Genomic DNA, 26081 nt, shown 5'->3' with positions numbered 1-26081 from the left:
TTTAGGATTTAAAAAATATTTCGTGCTCTTTATTGATATTGTGAATTTTGTTTTTTAAAATAAGTTTATGCAATATTCACAACAAAACAAAATCAGGTTTAAGGTTATAATTGGTATTAGGATGTAATAAAGATATTAATATGTATATTATATTTATTATATTAATCCCTTTGTAGACGTTGACAAACATGGTTCAATCCTTCGTTTCCTGTCTTAATGCCCTGCTTCTACAGTATTTAATGTGAGAAGTCTTATAAATAATATTGGTACGGTCCATGGCTGTTGTAAGGTGTGGTATGGTCCTTTAAATCTGACAGCGGAAGTAGGGCGGAAGTGTGTTGACGTACAGGAAAGTGGTCCAATCGAGTGTTGGGACGCTGCTGTACGTTCTGTTAACAGAAGAACTGTTGGTGCTGGGAGTTCATTGTTGTCAGCAGTGATTCACCGCAAGTCTCCAAACACAGGTTTGTCTGTGTGTGTGTTTTCATCACTTTATCTCTTTGTCTCCTCGTGTTTTTGCGTATAATGTCTCCGTTGTGTGTGCGCGCGTGGGCGTATCTCGGAGTCCTAACTCAAACTTTAGCTAACCCCCGGTTAACGTGAAATAACGGCCTCCCCCTCACACGTGGAATAAAACGTTTCACCGATTCGCTTGCTTGTTACTGAAGCTGTAAATTATTTGTTGTGTGAATTGCAGCGGTAAGTGTTTGAAGTTGATTAAAAACTACCATAAAATATTAAGCTAATGCTACGTCTAATGCCACTGTGATTTAAAATGACGTGCAAATATGGGTTCATGTTATATTCAAACAATCAAAAACAAAAAACTGCAACCGTGTTTTAAGAATTTATTGAAAAAATATTCAGCTCCAAATGTTAACTGTTGCTGTTTCAAAATTAAATAATTTGTCACATCATGTCAAGATTTGAACTGTTCACAACTGTTAAAAATAGATTATTATTGTGATAAAATGACAGATAATTTAAAATTTGTTACGCTCCCGGGTGAACGTTGGGTAAAATTGTGGTTTTAAACTTGTATATGGAGAAAAGACAGAAGGGTCTCAATGGCTGATGACATTTCTTAGAAACCAGGGCAGCTGATGGATTCAGTCATTATTTATTTATTTAGCTGATCTTTTTTGTCATGTACAAAAAAATAAACCTCTGTATGGAAAAAGATTAGATTTTTGCCACTTAGAATTATTTATTAACTATCTGAGAACAAAAATGTGTAATTTGTAATAAGTGACTAATTAATAAATAATAATCCGCCAATACTGATTTCATATCAATTGGTATTATTGATAATGGCAGACATGTCAAGTTCCCGTGATATGACAAAAAACCGTATGCTGCTACCTCCTTGTCTTCTTAGCGTGTGCCCTCTGCAACTATCCTTTTATTTATTTGTTTATTTATACGTATCTGCTGCAACAGGGGTATGCAAAATATTATGTTTATTTCGCTAGATCTCTATGTCAGTATTGGTTATTGGCCGAAGTACTCCTGATTTATCGGCATGTCAGATATCATTCCTAGTTGTAGCCCTTGGTTTTAGCATCCAAATGCATACTTCACAGCCATGGCACGTTTGAACACGAAAATAATTCAACACATTTCCTGTGATTCTTGCGTCACACAATCAAGGTTCACAGTTTGTAAAGCCCTTAGTTATTATGTTGTTTCTTAATACTAATCCTTCTGCCTAGTACACAATCACATAGTGTAAATAAAGCATTATCCTCCACCAGTTCTGCCTCAATAGTACCAGGGTTAACAAACACAAGTATACACACACACTCTGTCTTTGTCTGAGTGAGAAAAGGCAACTCCCAGTCAGTAATGTCCGGCCGGATGCAGTGTTTTTTTGCCATGTTTTGGTGGTGGCTAGACTTTTGGTTAAGTTTGGCACTTTCATTTCTCTATATCACAGCTCAGTTTCTCTCAGGATAAATTACTTTTTGATTTGTATACATGGGCTTTGACATTGCAGATATTCATATTTCCATTGTTGACATCTGTCACTTAATTATGACTTCCTGTAATGTAATGTTATGACTGGTTATCATAATTCCAGTGGAATTGAAGATATCTTGAAATGGAAATGGTGTTATTAGTTTAAAAGTTGGCATTTAAACAATTATGAACTTTTAAAAAAAATATATAATATAAAATATTTCCAATTAACGCCATTGCCTCGAAAAATAAAAGGAGTCAAAAAGTGTTAGATTCTCAGCCTTCAGTTTTCCAGGGTTAGAATTATATAATAAGACAATGTTGTCCATGTAGTAATAGTAATAATAATAATAATAATAATGTTGTTTTCCAACTTCTGAACTGCAATGTGATCAACTCGGCGGTGGCTTCGCACACTCACTCCTGACTAATATTCATTGATTTGTGTCAATCTCATAATAGTCAAATTTACTACTATAAGTTTGTCATGGTGAAATCTAACGCCTTGTCTTCCTTTGTCATTCAAGGCCCAGTCCATTCACCGTAGGGTGTGCTGCTGTCGGAGTCGTCAGGATGGACGAGGAGGCCAGGAAATTCCTGGCCAGATTTGTGGAGGATTACCCTCCTACTCTGGACGAAGACAGCGTGCTGCCTCTCAACCCACTGAGTCGCACAGTTTCCCTGGAGGAGCTGTATGGAGAGAGTCTGGAGATGGGCATGCGGATGCTGGGGAACAGGTACGACTGAGAGGGAGAATCACAGGAGAGACGACAGCTAAATAAACACATCGTCAAGATGGCTGTCACCACTTTCTCTGTTAATTGCACTTATTCTTCTAATTTGCATTAGTTTAACATCATGTCATTTGTACACATAGTATGGCTCAATGTAGAGTGTTTTTAATCAACTGATAGTGTGAACAATCAGCAGGAGTACTTGGTGTAATTAGCATTCCCCACTCTGTATGTATGTGTGTATGTGTACAGGAATGTAATAGGGTCTTTTTGAAGATGAATTCTTGCTCTTATGTTTAAGGAAAGTTAGATATTTAGTTGCGGTGGCTAGGGAATGCATTATTTTTTAGACTGTCCTCACTGGGAATGCTGAACAAGATTTGTGTGTGCGTGTGTGCGCACATTCCTATCATTCCAGACAGTTCTGCTCTTGTCCTGTTCTTTCAGCATGCATGGACAGAACAGCTGCTGCTGACACTGTACAGCAGTGAAACAAGAAAGCCCTGACCCCTCCTTCTTCTTCTCCTTCGTGATCTTTGATTTATAAATTTCATGTCCAGAGTTGCTGTGTTTTTAATCTCAGACACCGAGTTGATATTGAATTTAGGGCTGCGTTGATTATTATTATAAATACTATTACTAAATTTCGATAATAGATAATTTCTTCACTCCATTTGACCAAGAAATCATTAAAATTAAAAAAAAAAAGTTGGTTTGTGAACAAATAATGAAATTTGAGAACATTTTATGACATTTTATGGACCAATCGATTAATCGATAAAGTAATTGACATGCAATAAATTATAAAAAATTGGTAAGGTAATCTGACACAGGGGGGTTCCATCATTATCAGAAACTAGGGCTGTCACTTTTTCCCAAAATAATGATTAAGCGTATGTTTCGTGGCACACAATCAAGGATATTCAGATGTTTCTCTCCCTCCGTGCACATGCACCCACACACACACACACACACACACGTGATATCAGATGCTTGTCTGTGATGCATCCGCTGGCTTCGTTAGCCGTGTCTGCAGATTTGTGTGTTACTTTGCCGTCTGTGATGTAGAACAAGAAGTATTTCCACAAAAAACGTGTTTGTCTGTCTGTGTTTCTGCGCCGTTTCTGCTACTCGTGTGTTTTTCCTTCACAACTATGCCCCACCAGGAAGACTTAATACTCTCGCTGCAGAAACACTATTGTTCTCCACACTTCCTGTCTGTGGGTTGACTTTTTTTGCAGCAGAAATGAAGTCATAGAGTTGATCTCACAGTCACATGTTCACTGATTTGGCCTGGTCCTGTTCCACCCATTTGCCTGTGTCTGACCTGAGGTTGACCTGTCAAACTCTGGCTTAATTTGCATTTAAGTCACTGATCTTGACGATGCACACGTTTCTGTGTTTCTGTGTTTGTTTATCGTTTCAGATTAGCTCCTTCAGTTCTCGGTGCCCTCCTGTGTCAGACAGCAGTGTCCCAGCTGCTGCAAAGTGACCTTACACCTTTCTACTGCTCACAGGAAGCTGGCGCCGACCAGGAAGAAGAGGAAAAAGCAGTGTGTAAGTGTATCCTGTTGGATGTTCACCTCCATGAAGTAAAAGATGTAAGATTTCTTACAGTATAGGCAAACAAAAGGTTTACTGTGTTAAATGTGTTAGTGATGATCACAGAACCACTTACTGACAACAATTATTGTCTTATGGTTGTTATTTGAATTATTTGGAAATGAGCTGTTTTAGCTCGGCAGGGACACAGGAGTCGCTGGTCAACAGTTCAACATCACCAGTGAGAACCAAAAATGTCTAATTGATTACTTTTTTTATTTCTGTTTTGTCCCATCATCAGTACTTGAGACGGTGCCAGTCCAGCGTTTCTTCCTCAACAAACTGTTTGCTCTAGCTTTGGAATGGCATCAGAAGTCCTTTCAGCCTCCCTCGCCTCCTCCAAAGCTCCGCCTCTGCTCCATTCATGCCATCAGGAACACACGGAGGAAGATGGAGGACAAACACTTGGCACTACCCGAGTTCAACCAGCTCTTTAATATCCAGGTACAAATATAATTTTTTTTTTGCTGCAGCACCAAACATCATCAGTCACTGTTTTTTTCCCATTTTGTTTGTCTTTGAAATGTTTTGCCAAATGTTGGTATTTTGTGATATTTTAAGATAAGTTAAGATAACCTTCAAAGAAATATCTGACTTTCATTCTCTCTCCCCCATCATGATCCAGGACGGAGTGGACCGCGCCTACTACGCTGTGTTTGACGGACACGGAGGCGTGGACGCTGCCAACTATGCCGTCACCCACCTCCATGTCGCCCTGAGTAAACAGGAAACGCTGCAGAGCGACGCAGCTGCGGCCTTAAAGTCTGCCTTCAAACACACAGACGACATGTTCAGAGTCAAAGCTAAGAGAGAGGTACTGATGCAACCACTGACTCTGCACCACAAACACACTGTACCATAAATTACCATTACTATTATACAATAAACATAATCTGTGCAAAGTAACAGTAAATGTATTTACATAGCATCTTTCAAAGGTGCTTTACAATGAAACAAACAATGCCAGTGTTAAGATAATTCAAATTGTAAAAATTGCAATAAAAAGAAATAAATATGCAGAAAACTTTATAGTGACTGATTTGAAGATGTGTGTGTGTGTGTTATCGTCAGCGTCTGCGGACCGGAACTACAGGAGTAGTCGTGCTGATCCAGGGTCAAGAGCTGACTGTGTCCTGGCTCGGAGACTCTCAGGCAATGATGGTCAGGAAGGGACAAGTCGTAACAATCATGGAGCCCCATAAACCAGACAGAGAGGTACAGATGTAACACACACACACACACACAGAACATGGAACATGTAATACACAAAGGGTCAGACGCATTCATAATAGACTGGTAGTTCTTCAGTTTCCAAGTCATGCCAAGCCATAATTAGTTTATCTAAGTATGGCTTTTCCTCCCAATCTTTCTATTTTTGTACCTTCAGAGAGTTCGGTTTATCGGTTATTGTCATCTTTATGTTCTTTAGTTGTCAATAGAAGATGGAAAGACCTGTGTACAAGTATATACAAAAATAAGATAAAGTAAAAACATGTTCAAATGTTCAGTTAAGCGATTGCAGGAGTTTCTTTACGGCAAGTAATAAAATATTACAGTATTTACTTCACTATGTTAACATGGTATGTACATATAAATGGTGCCTGTGTCTATGTGTCACCTCACAGTGCCCTCTAGTGGTAGCTCTGGTACAATACCACTCTTGGCCCTTTTTTGGTGGTCTTATGAATATACTGTGGAACTAAGCTGATAAATTAGTTACTCCTACATTTAAATATTTCTCTTTCTGTTTGCCTGTTGTAATGTCTTAATGATTATTTAATTGATAAAAAAAATGAATCATCAGATAAATTGGATGGATTGCAAAAGATGGGTAACTGCACATAAAGGTAGGAAGGTGGTAACGTCCATATCTCTCTCTATCTTCCACTGACCAGGATGAGAAACAAAGAATTGAGGATCTCGGAGGATGCGTCACCTTCAAGGGTTGCTGGCGCGTTAACGGCACATACGCAGTGTCGAGGGCGATAGGTGAGTGAAGTCTTTGATCTTTGTGACGTCAAACGAACAAGCAGCGTTATTTGTGTCTGCTCTCTGGAACCCAGCTCCCAAAACATTGATTCTGTGTGGATGAAACGCTAATACGGTTCTACTGAAATTGTTTTTGTCGTACGGCCCTTATAATTGAATTATTAAGAGCCTCAGTTCTCATCTCGGTCTCACAACCACTCATTTCACTCCTGCAGGTGACTTTGACCAGAAACCTTACGTGTCTGGAGACGCCGACTGTGCGACCGTTCAGCTGTTGGGAGACGAGGACTACGTTTTACTGGCGTGCGACGGCTTCTTTGACTCAGTCGAACCTTCAGAGGTCCCTGATCTGGTCCTAGAGGGGCTCCGGGAGCCTGACGACCCAGAGGAAGGCGAAGAAAATTCTCTGCAACGGTCTGTGGAGTTGAAAGGACTGCGAGTCGCTCAACATTTGGTAGGAGTCGCTAAAGAAGCAGGCTCCAGCGACAACATAACCGTGATGGTGGTTTTCCTGCGTCCACCGGAGCAGCTGCTGTTGTCTCAAAACACAACCGCAGGAGCAGCGTACACTACTGGGGAGGACTCCACCTCCCAAGATGCACCACAGCAGTGATGGAGGACATCAAACCTGCCGCTCACACAGACACCATTCTGCCAAACTGCTGTCAGACTCCTAAGAGATGAGAGCAGCCATACTGCCTGTGTGAGTGAACAACTGATCCAACACCAGTTTTATGTTCGTTGAATATGTTACACACACTCACACACACCTTAATAACCCCGCCCCCTGCTCTCCCAATTTATTTTATTTTTTCAAAGCAATTTATTCCATGTACTTTTTTTATGGACATTAACATATTGTTAAAAAACATGTCAGTATTTAATTTTGACGTTGGTCTGTTTTTAATAAACTTATTCGTGTATCTTACATTTGACTTTGATGTAAAACTGAATATTGTGTACAAGAAGGGAAGAGGGTCCAAAACAACCCAAACTCGGTTTCCTTCTTAAAAACAACTTAGAAAAGACAAAGTAATTATTAAATCAAGTTTTGCTTTTAATTTCCCTTGTAGCATTTGAACAGAATTTCCCCTTGGGGATAAAGTGCAACAAAATACAAGCATATACACAATATATCAGACACACTCAAAACTCTAACCTCCAGAGAGCTTAACTTAAGGAGCCAAAAGGGAGCTTTTGGCAGTGGAATTTAAAGAGAAATCGGATTTTCATTAAAAACAAATTCTCCTAAATTCCAAAGGCGAATCAACCCTTAAACCACCTAAACATTCAGAAAAATCTCTCCTAATCCTTGCTAATCCAGCAGCCAGACGAGATTAATGTGTGAAAAATCATCTGATCAGCAAACACTGCACACACAACCAGTGTGGCCCAGGTATACGTATGTTTTAGCCACTTTGTGACCCTCAGATTGACAGACACAGACAGATTTAGTGAACACTGAAAACACACACACACACAGCAGGACGTAGTTGTACTGCTATGGCATCATATTTCAGATAAAGGTGCTGTGATGATTGTGAATGATTCACAAAAACCACATTGCGAGAAGTTACGTTAACACACAGGAGACGTAGGGCAGAGCAGCAGAGTCTGTGGTGAAGCCGTCAGCGAAACCCTCTCCTTCCACCAGTGTGGGCTTCCTGTTACACATGGGACACAGTCTGTTACGCTCCTGTGACGCTCTCATCCAGACGATGAGGTTCCAGCGCTGACCGGAGACGATGGGCAGAGCCCCGTGCGTGTGCTGACCGCGGTGAAGGAGGCCCTCTGTGACCCTGTGTTCAACCTCCGTACACTCCGTCTCACCTAATGGAACCTGCAGGGTTCCATTAGAACAAAGCACACAGTGAGTACTGCAGTCACAAAACATTTAAGTTAAGGATTAAAAATGTAGGAGGAGACGGTGATAAAAATGACAACGGGAACACTATAGTTGGAGATGCTGACTTGCTGCCAAATAATGACATTCAATTTCACACTGAATGGGTTTTCCCCCAATTTTTAATCTTTTCAATGCGGTTAAACATCCTTACAAACAAAAATGCTGTGTGTCCTGTATTTGTGAGTATTATTATAATAAAAACACAGTATATTCACCTGTCTCATATCTCCAAAATAAAGGTTCCCCTCAGTGAAGTCCTTGCCCAGGGAGACGTTCAGCGTGACCTCTGCGTTGTCGTAATGGTAGCTCAGATCCATGTCTTCTTTCATGTCGTATTTCACCACAAAGGCCTTGTGGCTGTCCAGACAGCGCCCCCCACAGTCTGGGTACAGCAGCGAGGTGAGTGGACGTAGATACTGCTCACGGAGAGGCGTGATGAAAGTGTCGTCAAAGCCCAGTTCATTCAGGAGGATCTACGGATACAAAAAGGAGGAAATAAAGAAAGCCACGGATAAGATATTTAAATAGTTTCTGAGGCTTTTCAGTGGGCAGGAGTGATAGTTTACCCCATAATGGTTCATGGTGTTGGGCCTTCCTTTGGGTGCCGACGACCGCTCAAAATGCTCCAGCTCCTCCACCAGCTCCTCGCAGAAGTTTCTCTCAAACACAGGGAAGCGGTAAACTCTTGGAGCTAAAACAGAAAAACTGGGATTTAACAAAAGATGCTCTCTCCATTTATCAAATAGTAGTTAACGTTTGGATGGAAGCCACTAAATCTCTCCCACCAGAGTCTGTAGAGAAAATCAGTGATTTTTTTTTTACATCGCAGCACACAGGAGTTTTTGATCCACTGCTGCAGTAACACAAACTTACCACATGAGGGCAGCAGTAGACCAGCAGCTGCTGTGTCTTTCCACAAGCTAAAATCACTGATTTTCTCTATGGACTTTGGTGTGGGAGAGTGAGTGGTTTACAAACTTAACTTTTATTAAACCAACATGTAAAGATTTTACTCAGGTTTTTAACCGTAAGCATGTTTTCTTTTGTAACTATGGCATATACATAACATACTGTATGTGATTATTTACTTCACACAAAATGTATACCTCATGGCAGCTGTAATATTTCAGAAAAGTCACAATTCGAGCCCTAATTTTAATTCTAATTTTAATCCCCAAAAATTGATTTTAACAGACAATTTAGGTCTAATAAATGTCATCAATCACTGTCAGTTGATGATGAATTCAGATTTTGAAAATCTTGTACCACTTAAAACGCCTTTTACGTCACGACTAAGAGGGCAAGGTTGAAGAAGCACATATTTTTATCACGATTTACCTCTCACGAACGTAATGCTGCTGCTGTTTCCTTCATCCTGCAGCTCCAATTAAGTTTTCTATATGTATTGTGGACACATGGAAGCAGCAGTGAAGCCTCAGCTATAGAGAGGAGATTAAATAAGAAAAAAAACTCTCACCTGTCACTTCCTCCAGCAACTCTCGCAGACCCTGTTCACTGGCGTCGCCGCTTCGACAGAACTCCACGATCTCCTTGAACTTTGGAGCGAGGTAAGACTCCTGAGGTGAAGGCAAAGACCAGGTGAGTCTCAGCAGGTTGTCAATGATTATTACTATTATTATTATTATTATTATTATTATGAGCAAGTAAATACCTGCAGATGGTAGACATGAGGATGGAGAGGCTGGTAAGTGTCTGTTATAACCACGGCTCTCTCTGCAGACGCCGCGCTCTGGCGCCTTCGTCTGTCCACTTCCTGAGAAATCTAAACAGAGTGGACTAACGCTTAACTTGGAGTCGAGTAACAATGTAACTGAGGTTAAGTGTAGGAAGTATTTGGTCATAATTTAAGGGTAATTTGATTACAGCAGTTATAAAGTACCTTAAAGGGACATTTGAGTAAAAGAAAGTACAAGCACCTTAACAAAAAATTACTTTGGTAGAAGTTGAAGTAACTTTTTTTTATAATACTTTATACACTAAATATTTTATTATTACTTAAGTAAAAGTATATGACATTTACTGTACTTAAGTAGGATCGAGCCATGGTGGCTCAGTGACGAGTCGTCCTTCAATTGGAAGGTTGTGGGTTCAATTCCTGGCTCTGCGTAGTCTGTGTCCGTAAGCAAGACACTTATATATGGGTTCTATATATAGCTCTATATAAATACAGACTATAATACCAACTTTACTTCTTCTGATTTCATTTGGTAGTAAAGAGTAACAAAGATAGTTAGACAGATACGTACTTAAGTACAGTAACAAAGTACTTGTACTTTAATAACCAGTTAATGACTAACCGTAAAATATTTGCTCTAAACTCAATCAGTCTTGGTCTCCATGAGGCCACAAGGTCAGTGTTTATGACAGTAAACACACACACACACACACACAGACTTACCTCGTCGAGTACTTCAGTAAAGTGTCGTTCAGTGACGCAGCCGAGTTTCCTGAGCAGCTGACAAACAACACAGGATAAGAAATAAATGAACAAACATGATTTACACAGAGAAATAAACTTGTAGCTCGTGTTTCCTCACGCTCTCATAGTCCAGCATAAACTGCTGCTCACACACGAAGCGAACGTGAAGTTTGTATTTGTGCAGGAAAATGTTGTCCGTGGTGAAACAGCTACACGTGAAAAACTGACGCTTTACGTCCTGGTTGTTTTTCATCACTGAGAGTTTTGACAAAGTAAACAATAACAACAACACCAGCTGACGGTTCCTCTTCTTCTTCTTCTGCTGCTTCGTCTTCTTCTTCTGTTTGGTATAAACGGTAGCTTTCCTCCTCATGCACAGTACTGCCGTCTTCTGGTGACAGTTAACCCTACAGTGTTTGTAAATTCTTGTTTTTAAGTTTGTTTGTTTTTATGGCAAGTCATTTATTTTTTGTACATTTACACACCAGAATTGTAAAGACAAATAAATATGAATAATTAAAAAGAAAAGTCTTTATGTACAGTAAGTGCTGCTGTTGTTAGTGCATTACTAGACTTGGTCCACAGGGGGGCGCTAATTTTTTAAAAAACTGGCTAAACTTTGAGTAGAAGAAGAGTCAGGAGGCGAGACTCGCACAAAGACATACATGCCTTGTACCTGATGTTGTTGTGGAATATTTTGTGTTCGGTAACTGCGGCTCGGCCCGAGGAACATTTATGTTTATTGAGGTTTTTATGAAAGTGAGCTGTAAGATTTTTAGCTAAAATGTTGAGCGTGGATTCGCTGCAAGTCGCCGAGGAGGAGGTGGTCGAGTCCAGCTCCAACAAACTCGGTGACATTTACACTTATGTTGCCAAAGGCTGTTTTCCTCAGAGCATGAATTCTTTACGAAAGAAGAACCTCCGAAGATACGCAGAGAAATTCGTGATTGACGGTAAGTTTTGTTCGGAAAAACACTCTTTTCCTTATTCACGTCACGAAATTCCATTAAGGAAACTTGCAAATACACATTCGCGCCGGGTTTTCTTCAACTATGTATTTCCTATGACATAAATTATGATATAGTATGAATCTAATGCACATTTTAATAAATTCGGCACACTTATTTAGTGTTTCATGCTGAATGTCAGGTCCATCTAAACCTGTAAAGTATTGATGCTTGCCAGGTGATGCTGTTGTCAAAGCATTATGAGAACAGAGTGCATTTACCCTCAAAATCTCACATTTCTATGTGGAGACTGGTGTAAATAATTAAAAAGTGCCTAATATTTAGTTAGTCAAATTCTAACAGGGTGAGATGGAGGAGGTTGATTTGCAAAATACTTATGAAATATGCCAAAAAAGATAATGTTTCGGTTCTGCTGTTCTGTATGACCGCAGCTCCAAGCATAAGTACAAACATGTTTGAATTCACGATGGTGTGTGTTGTTCTGTCTATATACCAGATGTTTTGTACACTCAACAACTTTTCACGTTTCACACGTCCCCTTCACTCGTCTCCACCTGTAGACGGCACGTTGTACTATGTGGGACCCAAGAAAGAGGAGAAGAGGGAGGTGGTGATCGAGGCTGAGAGGAAGAGGCAGATTTTCCTCGACTGTCACTTCAATGACATCGGCAATCACCTGGGCCAGAAGAAGACCGTTCACAGGATCCAGAGCAAGTACTACTGGCTCGGCATCGTCAATGACGTGGTGGACTGGGTACTTGTTGCACCTTTTATGTGTCAAACGTTAAAGACGGTGGAAAGCGGTTGAAAAATATCTGACTTTGTAACCCACCAGGAAAATGTGTTAACCACCATAACCACCTTGCCTAATTTCAATGATTGAAGCCAAACACACACTGTTACACACACATGCAGAAATATACACTTTAGTGGGGATTAAAGCAGTTGAACAGTGTTTATCAGTGTTTTACACATTAATATAACTGCTCTGGTGTCAAAGCACTGGTGAGGTCCTGCTTAATATTGGACTTTTCGCTCTTTGTGAGTCATTATTTAGGCCTTTTGATTTGCATTTAAAAATCATTAATTTGCCTGAACTTCTGTTTTACTGCTGTTGCACCTATTCCTTCCACCTATCATTTAGAGCGACGGTGGTTCAGTGGGGAAGTAGAGGGAGTCAAAAGGGTTTAATTCCCACCTCTGCTAGCCAATTTAAGTAAAGTGCCAGAGCTTTTTTGTGTGTGTTTACATTTAGGTAAAGACACATTTTCATTAATCTGCTGATACGGTTCACTGATGGTTTTTATGTAGTTGTACAGTGTTTGAGGAGGAATCCTGAAAATCTTGAACAAGAGACTGAAGAGAATCAGTTTTCTTCTGTGTTTCTGTTGTTTTACAGTAATGTTTTTTTCTGCCTGTTTCAGATCAAAGTGTGTGAGACGTGTCAGCACATGGAGCGGAATAAAAACATGGCGAGAACCGTGCGGCCCATAAAGGTGGACGCACCGTGGGACGTTGTCGGGATTGACATCATAGGTAATTCATTCACCTATGATGAAATGAACAAGTGAGATTTTCTTTCGCTCTTCTTTAACTCTTCGCTTGACTGCTCTTGTGTTGTGTTGTTTTCTCTCTTCTTCTCTCACCAGGTCCTTTTCCTGAGACGCAGCAGGGCAACACGTATGTCGTCGTCCTCATCGATTACTTCAGCAAATGGCCCGAAGTGTTTCCAGTACAAAGGGCCGACAGCCTCTCTATTGCAAGATGCGTCTCCAAGTGTATTTACAGGTAAATACTCCTGAGTTATGGTACTTTACATCCGTCAGTGATAGTACCTGGTACGTGGTACCTGGTGCTTGAGCCGATACTAAAATGTGACTGATTGGTCAGAGAATGTCGTCAATGGAGGAGTCATGAGCGCAACGTCCGAAGCAAGAATCAAAGCGAACAATGCCGAACTGTAGGTCAGTTAAAAAGACTTACAAATCCCTGAGAACATGTGATAATCTCCAACATTTAGCAAAGGAAATGTCTAAAATGTCAATCTTTATCAGAGGAGTCTGGTGTTTTTAGTGACAGCACTGCTGAAAGTTGGTGATCGTGAGCCGAATCACAACCCAACGTTCAGTGGTATTTCAGTAGTCTGTGCTCCAGTCATGCAGGAAGTACTGAACGATTCTGTGAACAAATCTTTTTAATGAAGTGATTCTAATGACTCATTTACACTAAAAACACAAGACTCTTGCACAGGATTTTATTTTTAACCTGAAACTGAACAAATCCAATGTCCTCTGTTCTTTGTGCAGGTTCGGTGCCCCGAAAACTATCGTGTGCTCGCAGAACTCTGACTTCTGCGATGAGGTGAGAAAACAAACGGGTGAATGAATTTGATCTGTTTTTCCTCAGCACAGCTTTCGCGGCAGATGTTTTTTTCTTCTGTTTCGCAGGTGACGAAGCAGCTGGCCGACAGATGGAACGTCGTGCAGAAGGTCTCTCCCGTGGATCAGCCTCATCTCAACCCGCTCCACGACTGCACGAGTACGACGCTGAGGGAAGCTGTGGTGCAGATGGTGACGGAGAAGCAGAGCGAGTGGGACGACTTCCTCGACCCCGTGCTGTTCTTGTTCCGCACGTCCACCAACCCCATGACCAAGTTCACGCCTTACTCCCTCATGTTCAACAGGAAAGCAAACTTACCCAACGAGGTAAGAGACTGTTGGGAGTAAACTGCTTCTCTGACTGTGTGTGTGTGTGTGTGTTTTTTAGTGTCTGCTATTTAAATGTCTTTAAATTTCCTTTCTTGTAGATGTTACTGAGCCCGGTGAATTATGAAGACCTCGAGCAGGATATGTGTTCCACAAAGGAGGAGGCGTCCACATATTTGGCAATAATGCAGGCGCAGCAGAACTGTGTCAAACAGCTGGTAAATCATGTTATTGTTTTTAAAACTCTAAAAATACTGTTACAGTTGTCAGAATCATAAGAATCATGTGTATCACACCGCAGACCACACGCTGCCTGGTAATCTGGAGTCTTACAGGGTCACAAAAGCCTAAAAATAAAATATACTAATAGTACATATATATTAATAAAGGGAAGAATAAGAATGTAATACCATAAAAACATTTACTATGGTTTGTTTTAACCCGTGTTAACTAGTGCAAATAGATCACTTTTGATAGACAAGTCCTCCTTTCAGACATCTTATTACAGTAATCTGCTGTCGTTTATTAACTCTTAACTTTTTTTTGTCACACAAGATACAGAGTGAACAATAGGAAAAAAAACAAATGGAATTCCAGCTGTTAAATCATATTTTTATTTGAAATAATTGTGTATTGAAAAGCCATTTTGATAGAGTCCTAAAAAAAAGGTGTGTGTTTGTTTTGGGAAAAATTGGCCCAAAAAAACAATTAAATCAAGTAAATAATTGAGAAATGTGTCAATAATGTTAACAGGCCTTAAAATGTTTACATTATTTCCGTTTTGTGTTGAATAAAATAGGTTTATGTTTATGTTTCACTGTTCACAGGTTTTAACCAACATGAACGCAGCCTATAAACAAGAGAAGAAGAAGAAGAAAAAGGCCAAGACCATGACGTCCAACGCGTCCTCAATGACTTTTAAAATTGAGGATCCTCTGTTCGACGAGGGAGACTCGCCCTCGCCGAAGAAAGTCAAGAGTGAGAGTTTATATTTGTCTTTCCCCGTGGACACGGTGCTGTCCACCGAGCAGAGCGGCTCCGACGACATCAAGACGGAGCCGGTGTATCACCTGACCGAGTCTGACGCCCACTGAGTTTCAAACGGAGACGGAAGACGAGAGAGACACACAGACGGAGCATGACCACGTCACAGTGATGCGTTTGAACATCTTGGACAGAAGACGCTGGAAATCCAGTGAAAAGACGAACCTCGGAAACAGAATTCACTGACTCAAGCAAAACTCTCATTGTTTCTCATAAAAACGTTCTTAACTTATTCATTTTCACTTTGTCATAAAACACATTTATTGAGCTGCAATACTTAGAAATAAAAGGTATTGTTTCACTTGTGAAGCCTCGTGTGCAGCCATTACATGAAAGGAATACTTCAGAGTAGATTTTTAATAAATCAGGCCAATTATGACATTATAGGTTTATATTTTGTTCCCAGAAACTAGCTAAATTAACTCAAATATTTTTTTTTATTTTTTTTTTATATACATTATATCAGTTCACAGGACTGGAGAGATGAGAAATTTTGTGTATCATTAATGTTAAATATTGCTTTTTATTAGATGGTTGAGAAAGAAAATGCCCACGTCAGTTGACCACGACTTCAGAGCAATTGTTATTTTTTAAAAAGTATTTTTTTGTACCGTTTGGACGTATTTTGGACACTCTCTGTTGCTATGTGTCAGTACAAAAGACCACTTTCAGTGTAAAATATATAAAATATAATGCTAATTATTGCTGTTTCATTTACAAAAGTAAGTGTTCTGTCAACTTTGGATTTACGAATAATGATAATTTATCATTATTCCTGTAGCAACTTCAACAGATGGACGCTGACACGTAATTGTACTAATGTCTTATTTGTTTCACATTAAGTGAGTAGATCAGTCTATATTAATCTATGCGGTTTTAAATGCAACTAATCCATCATCTTCATAACTGATTAATCTGTCAACTATTGGTCCATAAAATGTTGGAAAATGTTGATCTGTATGACCATAGCTCCAAGCATAAATACAAACATGTTTGAATTCACCGTGGTGTGTGATGTTCTGTCTATATACCAGATGTTTTGTACACTCAACAACTTTTCACGTTTCCCACGTCCCCTTCACTCGTCTCCACCTGTAGACGGCACGTTGTACTATGTGGGACCCAAGAAAGAGGAGAAGAGGGAGGTGGTGATCGAGGCTGAGAGGAAGAGGCAGTTACTCAATTAATCGAGACAACCATCGTTAGTTGTTTTGCCCCAGACTGAGGAAGAAAAACCTCCCTCTCCTAATTTGGCGTTGGTGGGCGTGGCTATGACTTCCGGAATCCTTGCCTTACGTTAAGATAGGATAACAACGGACAGATGTTTCAATCTGCCTTCTTTTCCGAGCCTTAAAACCACCGCTGGGTTAAGGTAGGTGTGTTTTTGACAGGGTTTTATAATGATAAAAATGTTCACTTAAATGTTGATGATTCTATCTCTATCTTTTTTTTCCCCCCTTATTGTTTTTTTTACTATACCAACTTAATTTTAATATTTCACTGATTGGCGAAAATGATTACACAGAGGCGCATGACAACACGTTGTCTAATCGCGGTCGCAACCGATTCATTAATCAGATGTATTTATTTTTTGTTTCAACGTGTGGCTTGTTGTTAGTTTGCGATTTAGCGTGTTTGTGGCGGATGACAGCGTCTGACAAGGGTGTAATTCCTCTGTGACATAGACGATCTTTGATACCGGTGCGTTCACTTCGCTACGGAAGCTCAGTTTGTGGATTATTTGCCTTCGAGTTAGCAAGTACACTATTCTATACTACGCCGCATGACTGTGCATTTTAACAGTCACTATACAAACACGGTGGTAAATGATTGACGCTTCCTGTGGACGCCTACTTCAACATTGCGGTTGTTCTTTGTAATTAACATGGACGCACTTGTAACCTGACGTAACTCAACTCTTTTAGCCTGCTAACGGCTAACTTTTTTGTAATGTCGTAGTAAACGAGTGTTGCAGTCTTACTGGTATATCATTTATTTCGTGTTTGCATAAAGACAGTTAAAAACAGATAAAGTACTACCTCACGTTTCACATTTTTACATTCATCCAGGTACTTGACCGGAAGTGCACTCCTTCAAAATAAAAGTAAGTATAATCTATAATATTGTCATATTTTTGCGCTGTTTCTGTTTAAATTTTAGATAAACGTAAGTTCTGACCGGATTAACTGTATTTAAATCTTCCGTGTGTAAATTGTGGTATTATTCGATTCAGCTATTATGATTTCATTGGTTTTAGTGGGGTTTTTTTTTCTTCAAATAAATAAAACAATTTTCACTGATTTTTCAGCTTCTTCGAATTGAATATTTTCTGGTTTCTTTGCTCCAGATAACAAAGAAATCATCATCATTTCCTGGTTTGGTTAACACAGATCAACGTTTTACGTTTTTACAAGTTCAACTCATTTGACACTGGTTTGAACAGTGTTAAATGATTAATATTTAAAGATTACACAATTCAATTCAATTAAATTTTATTTGTATTATATTAAAGGTTTTAAAATTTAATTTTCCCTGTCTCCTGATTCTGATACTGAATATTGTACCAGATTAGCCCTAATTTAAAGTCTAAATGCTAATCACTCTTGGTTATAACTTCCTGTGTCTCTTCCCCGATCACCAGCATGGGCATCAAAGTGAGCGTGAGCTTGAGTGTGTTGTTTACCCTCCTGGATGTCGTCCTCACCACTGTCCTTTACACACATGGATCACACTTGGCCACGTTCGGTGAAGATGCCCTGAACTTTAACATCCTCCAGTCAGCGCTGGACCTCTGGGGGTTTGTCCTGCTGCGAGCTTCCCTTCTGCTCGGGGCCTCCATAGGTGTGACGTGGAACAAGAAGCACGGCCCGCGGAGGGTCTCGGCGCTCACCAGCCTCATTCTCTTCTTCTGCCTCGTCGTCATCACCTACGCCCTGGCCAAACTGCTCATGCTGACCGAGGTGAAGCCTCTGTCACAGCAGCCCTGGCTCCTCAGTCTCATCTGCTGGACTTGTGCCTCCTCTGTGGGTGTCATGCTCCTGTGGATTCTGCTAGGGAAGGAGTCCAGCCCGGTGAATAGTCGACGTAGGAGTTACAACCCAGGAGAAGGAAGCTGTGAGGAGACTGAGAGCCTGATGGCGACAGCTGGTGAAGAGGAGCAGGAGGTGGGCTGTGAGAGGAGGGAGAAGAAGACGCAGAAGAAAGAAGAGGAGGAGATGGAGACAACCCGCTCTGGAGCTACAGTGGGACGTTTAATGAGCTTCTCCAGGAAGGATGCTGGTCTGCTGTGTGTGGCTTTCTTCTTCCTCGTCATCTCAGCTGTGTGTGAGTGAACTTAAAGTGTAAATAAACCCCTTAAACCACTTTTTTTTCAGGTGAAATCCAGTGATTACTACTACTCTCCTTCACTCAGCTCTCAGCCCACTACTTCTTGACATTTTTCATAATCAGACATCGGACGGGACGGACTTAGCCGCAGAAGAGGGGGGTTTGGTCACACTTTAACGCAGTAAGGTGAAGCTGTACAGTCACAGTGATTACGTCTCCCTGTTACACCAGATTGCATCAGTCTTGCAAGGTCTTGACACAGTCGTTTTATGGCAACCTTGAAGTGAAGACTGTGTCACTCGCTGCACGTTATACAACACATTTACCTTTTGGAACTAAATAACAACCTGCTGAATTCCACCGTCAACATGAACATAAAGAACAGGGCTCTTGGTTTCACGTTTACATGCATAAGTAACCCATATTTATGCAGTTATACCATGAATGCGTCGCCTGTGTGATGTGTACATGAAGACCTTCTGACAAAGAGCTTTAGTTAATGATTATTGTTATAATTCATCGTCAGACTCGAGGTCAGAATATTGCTCATATATTAACTTGCTCATTGTTCTCTCAAAGGAACCATTTTGTCAGTGGTTAGTGTCAGAAATTAGAAAGTGAAACATCTATTCATTTTAAACTGAAATGATTACTCGTTCAACCGATTATTAATTATTTACTAGATTAATCTATTTTGAGTGTTTTTTTTAATTTCTCTGATTTTTCATCTTATTAAAAGGGAATATTCTGCTCCAAGTAACAAAGAAATCCTTAAAACTGAATATATATTACAATCTGTGTCTGTACCTCTAGGTGAAGCCTTCATACCGCTCTACTATGGCAGAGCCATTGACGGCATTGTGAACTACAAGAGCATGGAGCACTTTGCAGAACCAGTCATTATCCTGGGAGTGTTGGCGTTGGTCAGGTGAGTGACATAATTACACTAATATTAAAGTGTAAAGTGGCACAGGCGTTTGAATATATGAAAGTAGGTATTATAGTTTGTTATTTGGTGATATAATGACAACTGACAAAAATACATCTGCGTCAATAAAAACAAATGATAAAAATATGCCGGATTTAAATGTGGTCTGACAAGTGTTTTTTTGCCCCTCAGTTCATTTGCTATGGGAGTGCGTGGCGGCATCTTCTCCCTGACTTTTTCTCGATTGAACCTTCGACTCAGGAGCCATCTCTTCAGAACTCTCATGAGGCAGGAGATTGGCTTTTATGATGAAAACCACACAGGTAACGTTACTGATACATTTATTTTAAACTTCTGTGAGCAGGTGGTTTTTCGGCTAACTTCCCGCCTGTTGCTGCTGCTGCTGCTGTTTGCATTCCTCTTTATAGTATGCTATAATAGACTTTTGCCCATTACCTTCATATGGTTCATATATTCTAAAAGCTTCGGCACAGAGGTGTGTGAAACAATATGACAAAAAAAATGTTTCTTTTTAAAGTTAAAACCATATAGAAAGTCAGTGATTTTACATCATAGCACAAAATGATGGAGGCATCCACCGCTGCCTCCATCATTGAGTTAAAATCACAAATTTTCTCTGTGGACTTTGGTGTGGTAGAATGAATGGTATACAAACTTCAGTTTCCTGTTTGTCAGCCATGTTTTCACTGAGTGTGAGCCTCTGTGTCTCATACTATGAGAATCTACAGAGTTGTTTTCCCTCATGAGACTGAATGTTGATTCTTGCTTGTACCATTCTCAATTTTGACAATAATGCTTGATAACCGCGTTGTTTGCGGGGAATTTCTTCTTGACTTACACTGAGACTCAGAGACTCTGTGGTCACTCGTCTTTTATCACCCTGTAGGTGACATCATGTCCCGTCTGTCGGCTGACACCACGCAAGTGAGCGACCTCATCACCCAGAACGTCAACATCTTCTTGCGGAGCACCATCAAGGCCGCCGGCTTCCTCTTCTTCATGTTCGGCATTTCCTGGAAGCTCAGTCTCGTGGCCATCATGGGGTTCCCTTTCATCGGCCTCGTCTCTCAACTTTACGGCGATTACTACAAGGTATATAGTGTGTGTGTGCAGTTCTGTGCCTGTGCTGACAGCGCTTCCTAGAGGGCAGACTGAATAAATATCAATGTTTTTAACGCAAACTTGAGAACTATCTTTTATATTTTGTCATATTTTGGCTTATTTGATAATTTTTGAGCTGAAAAATAGGATATAAGACACGTTATATTGCACATTCTCTGTATATACTGTATGTTTAAACGAAATGCTGTGTGTTCTGAGGGTTAAACAATTAAACACATTCTCTATTTTTCTCGTTCCAGAAATTGAGCAAACAAGTACAGACCACTCTCGCAGAAGCCAACAGAGTGGCAGAAGAGACCATCTCATCCATGAGGACAGTGCGGAGCTTTGCAAACGAGTGCGGGGAGGAGGCCTCGTACTACGCCAAGCTCTTAGCCATGTACCAGCTCAACAAGAAGGAAGCTCTGGCCTACGCCTGTTACATGTGGTCCAGTAGTGTAGGTGTCCACATTCAACTCTACAACAAATCTACACGTAACAGTTTAAGGTCCGTGCCACGTTTCAGACGTTCACAGACCTGCAACTCGGCTTTTATTGGACGATAGCAGCTGTCAGTCACACAATTTATCATCTCTTTTCCTCTAAGTGGGAACATAATTTACAAAACTGACATCATGTTCTATTGAAGAAGACCTGAAACTAGAAATTGAGACGGTTAACACCTCAGAAAAAATGGTATGAGATGAGATTTAATGAGATTTAAACCAGTCGAAAAGGCAGTTATTGAGGTCCTGTGTGTAATATTTAGCAGAAATGTAATATTTTCCTCATAAGTATGTAATTGCTTAAAAAACTGAATTATTTCATTTTCTTAACCTTAAATGCAGCCTTTTATTTTTAGTTTAGGCAAGGGCCTCTCAACTGGAGTAGGTAGTCACAGGTATTTCCAGAATGAAGACAAGATTATCACTTATTTTTTTACTTGTTCTTCATCAAGTTAGTGAATGTTTACACTGTTATTTTCAATAAAGCCATTCGAATGAAGTATTATTTTACTAAAAGAACATGACTGACGTGACCTAAGCTGACCCGGAACCTGGTCCAGCTCGGGTCAGGTATCCAGGCTCTAATTCCAACATGTAAAAGAATCAAATTGGTTTATTCTTTAAAAATCTATACCCGTGTGTCACAGTACTTGTGTGTTTGCGTTTCAGATTTCAGAGCTTGTTCTGGAGGTCTCCGTCCTCTACTATGGGGGTCATCTCGTAATTACCCGTCAGATGACGAGTGGTAACTTGATCTCTTTTTTCATATACATGCTCGAGCTGGGTGAATGTCTCGAGGTGTGTCATCAGTTTTTGTACATTTCTTTTATTATTTAAGTGTTCAAAAAAACGGCAAGACGGTGATGCTTTTTCTTCTTCTTCTCTTTTTTTTTTTTAAAAACATCTTACAGAGCATTGCGTCAGTGTACACTGGATTAATGCAGGGAGTCGGAGCCGCAGAGAAGGTGTTTGAGTATCTGGACAGAGAACCCAAACACCCAGCTGACGGCACGGAGGCTCCAGACACGTGCGCCGGTCTGGTCGAGTTCAAAGACGTCACGTTTGCTTATCCAACGCGACCTGACACTGATGTCCTCAAGGTTTGTTCTGAGGCATCTTCTTATTCTTTTACCTACTAACCACAGCTGGTCAGGTTCCACAGGAGCATCAAGCCAAAAATTAGATTTAAATCAAAGCTACAGTGTGCAACATTTGGTGATTTCATTTTGTTGTTTATGTTATTAATCTGCCTCTCCGTAAACAGAAATGATGTTACATTATTTGTTTCTGCATCATTTCATCTGAAAACAAGTTTTTCTGGATTCATGTGATCATTTTTCTAGTTATTTTTTCCAAGTGAATGCAATACACCTCACAAGTGTGTGTTTTGGCAACTTTGATGTTGTGGGGTCAAGAAACACAAGAGATAACCATTGAAATTTTACTGATTTAACGCTAAAAAAGCCACTTCCATGACCCTAGAAGGGATCATTTCTACTGACAAACACAAAAATACGCACAAGAAACAGGCAGATATTATAACGGTTCTGCACTAGAATAATAACAGATGTCTAACGTTGCGTTAACATGTGAAGAAAATGACTTATTGACTTGGTTTTCCCCTTTTGTAGGGCGTGTCGTTCACTCTGCGGCCAGGAGAGGTCACTGCTCTCGTGGGGCCCTCGGGCAGTGGAAAGAGCTCCTGTGTGAGTCTGCTGGAAAACTTCTACCTTCCTCAGCAGGGTCAAGTGCTTCTGGACGGGAAACCTGTTCACACCTTTCAGCACGACTACCTCCACTCCAGGGTCTGTATATTTATATTTATATAGTCTGCACATCACTGTAGAAGTGCAGAGGGATTCTCTTCTAAACGAAGAAAGTGATGTTATCTTTAACTGTCAACACATTTCTGCAAACCGACATATTGTTATTGCGTCTGTAAATACTTTCCAGCTTCTCTTTTTGCAGCATTTAAACACAAAATAAATGTTTATTTTATAACTGGACTTGAAAGGATTTTTTTATGTCACTCAAGACACATTTAGTGACTCTGGTGAGTCAAAATAAATTGGTTTAGTGGCCGATTGTCGAAAAACAAAGTCAAATTGGAGTTGTTGTGTTTCTGCAGGTGGCTCTCGTGGGGCAGGAGCCGGCGCTGTTTGCGCGGTCGGTCGAGGACAACATCACCTACGGGCTGAGTGACGTTTCCATGGAGACTGTGGTTCAGGCCGCCACCAAAGCGAACGCTCACGACTTCATCACCAGCCTCCCCGAAGGCTACGAGACAGGTAATTATTATGTTTATATAACCACTGCACTCAGTGACAATCCTTTACGGTGCAGCACAACCATTATTTAAATATCTTAATATTAATCTCATATGCAGTAACAATTAGGGCAATACAAGAAGTGACAGATAAGAGTAACACATAACTTTCAGGTTATTCTATTTTATTTTTATTGTTTATTTATTTAATAGTCCATATTTTTTATTGTATATTGTACAATAAACCATATTGTATTGTATACACAGTACATGTGTATACAATGTGATGTGATGTGAAATGCATGCTTGTTGTTTTTTACCTTTCCCATGTCTTTGCTGCTGTAACACTGTAAATTACTCAATTTTGGTCCTTAAAAATATGGATTATCTTATCTTATGTTGTAAAAACAAATGTCTAATTGTGGGAGAAACGTTTCCTGTATCTAACAACACTTTTTTTCAATCAGAAGAACTCTGTGAATAAATGTAGGGCAGAAAGAAGTAGCGGAAGCAGCTTCAATCCCAGACTATACTGTCAATATAATCCGTCATATCCTACTTATTCTGATGTATATTTACAGTACAATACAGAAGAATGACATTCATCCCACTAGAAAATGAAAAGGTCTCGCAGGTTACTGCATGTAGCTGTTAGAGATTAAATGAGATTAAACGCTGCTGCTAACGCTTTAATCCACCTCAAGTCATCTCTACTCCCAGGTGTTGGAGAGAAGGGCACTCAGTTGTCAGGGGGCCAGAAACAAAGAGTGGCCATCGCGAGGGCTCTCGTCCGCAACCCTCGTGTTCTCATTCTGGACGAGGCGACCAGCGCTCTGGACGCAGAGAGTGAGCACAGTGTAAGTACACAGCGACCTGGGCTCCCACGGGTCACGTCAAAGACACCGTGCTCGCTGCACTTCTGCTCCTTCCAGATCCAAAATTGTAATTATTAAATAATCTAAACTGATTCTTGAGAAACTATAAAACCTCTGTGAAAAGCATGCAGATGTAAAGAGCAGCAGTTGTGCACTCGTGTGACCACAACCAACCATTTCCTCCTCCACATACGAGAGCATTTCCTACCAAGTCTGTGTGGTTCTTCCTCCAGAAGTGAGTTTGTTACATAGTTTTTTCAAAGCCCTGACACTGATATTTATGTGATTAAAAAGGAAGTATTTCCAAAAGTATAACTTGACAAGATGCTCCATGTTCAGCCTCTTATCTGAGATTTTATTCTTGAAAGCTTAGTTTTTTTGGCCCAAAATGCTGCAGCGTTTGGATGTAAACTTGTAAATTTACCCCTGTGTGACTGTCTCGCGCAGGTTCAGCAGGCTCTGAACAACATCCTGCAGGAGCACACGGTGCTGGTGATCGCACACCGCCTCAGCACGGTGGAAAAGGCCGACAACATCATCGTGATCGACAAAGGCCATGTGGCTGAGCAGGGCCCGCACGCTCAGCTGATGGCCAGCGGGGGGCTCTACTCTAAACTGGTGCAGAGGCAGGTCCTGGGCATTCAGACGGGGGCGGAGCTCCTAAACCCACCTGAGCTCAGCAGGAGGCCTGAAGGAGAGCGACGGCGGAGGAGACAAAGAAGCAGCAGCAGCAGCAGCAGCGGTGGTGGCGGCAGTGAGTCTGAGTTCAAAGCTCGGTACTGAGAATGAACTGCAGCGTGTGGAGACGATGATCAGAACCAGTTCAGGAGAGGTCCAGAGTGTAGGATTTCCCGGCTCTGACGATTTATAATCAGGTTTTAGTTTGTGTGGCCAGGGTTTGGTTAAAGGTTCACTGTGTAAGATCTCACGTCTTTCCCGCACACAGGAAGTGATACGTTTTATGCACAATTGAGCTCGTGAAGTGAGGCAGCTGCAGACAAGTTCAACTATGAGGTAAAAGTGTCTATGAAAAGTTTCACAGGTGAATGCTGCTGCTCAAAAGCGTTTTTATTTATCAAAATTTTCATTTTGCATAAAAATTGTTTGTTTTTTTTGTCAACTGTATGGTTCCATTTTCATAACAAACACTACACTTGAAATTCTGTTTAATATAATCATGAACGTTGTTGATTTTAAGCTAATTTCACCACTTTTTTTCCCACATGACCAGACTGGATGCTCATTGACCCCCAGGTCATTTGAGTTTTGGACCCCTGGTCTTTATGTGTGTGTGTTGTTGTGACTCGTTTTGTTTTTGTGACACGGCCGTGACAACTCGCGCAGGGGGGAAAAAAACACCAACCACTGGCCTATTAATCACATTATTTTAGCGTGAAAGTGAGTGAAATTACTAGCTGTCCACTGTCTCTCTCTCGGCCGCTGACGTGAGATTCCATGTAGAACAATGAGCGAGTAAAGTTAAGCAAAGAGAGAGCAAATGACGACGTGATGCCTGGGATAATGAAAATTTCAAGATCTCTGTCTCACCAAAGAAAAATGACAAACACTGACTTTGACGCCAGCATGGACGAAGACGCTCTTACAAGTTGTCCTCCCATCTTAGTAAGCTGCGTCAGCACATTCAGTCCTTGAATTTCAGTGAGTCCTGGAAAAGTACTTTTTCCAGGACTCACTGTTTATAACATTTTA

General features: G+C 40.6%; 4 protein-coding genes across 7 annotated transcripts; 3 read left to right on the top strand and 1 right to left on the bottom strand.

The window, feature by feature from the left end:
• Window positions 1–340: 340 nt before the first annotated feature.
• Window positions 341–7212, top strand: ppm1f (protein phosphatase, Mg2+/Mn2+ dependent, 1F). 2 transcript variants are annotated; one of them, XM_044026951.1, is made up of 8 exons: window positions 341–468; window positions 2487–2696; window positions 4120–4250; window positions 4537–4739; window positions 4921–5109; window positions 5367–5510; window positions 6191–6284; window positions 6500–7212. In XM_044026951.1, the coding sequence occupies exons 2-8, from the start codon at window positions 2533–2535 to the stop codon at window positions 6895–6897; spliced, it is 1323 nt and encodes a 440-aa protein (XP_043882886.1). In that variant the 5' UTR covers window positions 341–468; window positions 2487–2532; the 3' UTR covers window positions 6898–7212. The 2 variants fall into 2 exon arrangements, with proteins under 2 accessions (XP_043882886.1, XP_043882885.1); XM_044026950.1 differs by having other exon boundaries at window positions 342–464.
• Window positions 7213–7320: 108 nt separating this feature from the next.
• Window positions 7321–10922, bottom strand: ogfod2 (2-oxoglutarate and iron-dependent oxygenase domain containing 2). The gene is made up of 7 exons (XM_044026952.1): window positions 10749–10922; window positions 10610–10666; window positions 9863–9973; window positions 9668–9767; window positions 8757–8881; window positions 8406–8663; window positions 7321–8124 (listed from the first exon to the last, which is right to left on the bottom strand). Exons 1-7 carry the CDS (start codon window positions 10881–10883, stop codon window positions 7858–7860), a joined length of 1053 nt encoding a protein of 350 aa, XP_043882887.1. The 5' UTR covers window positions 10884–10922; the 3' UTR covers window positions 7321–7857.
• Window positions 10923–11239: 317 nt separating this feature from the next.
• Window positions 11240–16349, top strand: zgc:113436 (uncharacterized protein LOC503528 homolog). The gene is made up of 8 exons (XM_044025338.1): window positions 11240–11583; window positions 12159–12352; window positions 13023–13134; window positions 13248–13386; window positions 13905–13959; window positions 14046–14303; window positions 14405–14521; window positions 15131–16349. Exons 1-8 carry the CDS (start codon window positions 11415–11417, stop codon window positions 15395–15397), a joined length of 1311 nt encoding a protein of 436 aa, XP_043881273.1. The 5' UTR covers window positions 11240–11414; the 3' UTR covers window positions 15398–16349.
• Window positions 16350–16680: 331 nt separating this feature from the next.
• abcb9 (ATP-binding cassette, sub-family B (MDR/TAP), member 9) lies at window positions 16681–25558 on the top strand. Of its 3 annotated transcripts, none has more exons than XM_044025337.1 (13): window positions 16681–16719; window positions 17417–17451; window positions 17989–18671; window positions 19488–19602; window positions 19795–19925; window positions 20510–20715; window positions 20985–21182; window positions 21900–22028; window positions 22142–22330; window positions 22862–23035; window positions 23359–23518; window positions 24217–24353; window positions 24819–25558. In XM_044025337.1, the coding sequence occupies exons 3-13, from the start codon at window positions 17990–17992 to the stop codon at window positions 25152–25154; spliced, it is 2457 nt and encodes an 818-aa protein (XP_043881272.1). In that variant the 5' UTR covers window positions 16681–16719; window positions 17417–17451; window position 17989; the 3' UTR covers window positions 25155–25558. The 3 variants fall into 3 exon arrangements, with proteins under 3 accessions (XP_043881272.1, XP_043881270.1, XP_043881269.1); XM_044025335.1 differs by lacking the exon at window positions 16681–16719 and adding an exon at window positions 16978–17330; XM_044025334.1 differs by lacking the exon at window positions 16681–16719 and having other exon boundaries at window positions 16978–17451.
• The last annotated feature ends 523 nt before the right edge of the window (window positions 25559–26081 follow it).

Source organism: Solea senegalensis, linkage group LG5, assembly GCF_019176455.1.
Source record: "Solea senegalensis isolate Sse05_10M linkage group LG5, IFAPA_SoseM_1, whole genome shotgun sequence".
Taxonomy (NCBI): domain Eukaryota; kingdom Metazoa; phylum Chordata; class Actinopteri; order Pleuronectiformes; family Soleidae; genus Solea; species Solea senegalensis.
The sequence above is the reverse complement of the archived record's forward strand: the minus strand, read 5'-3'. Positions and strand labels throughout refer to the sequence as shown.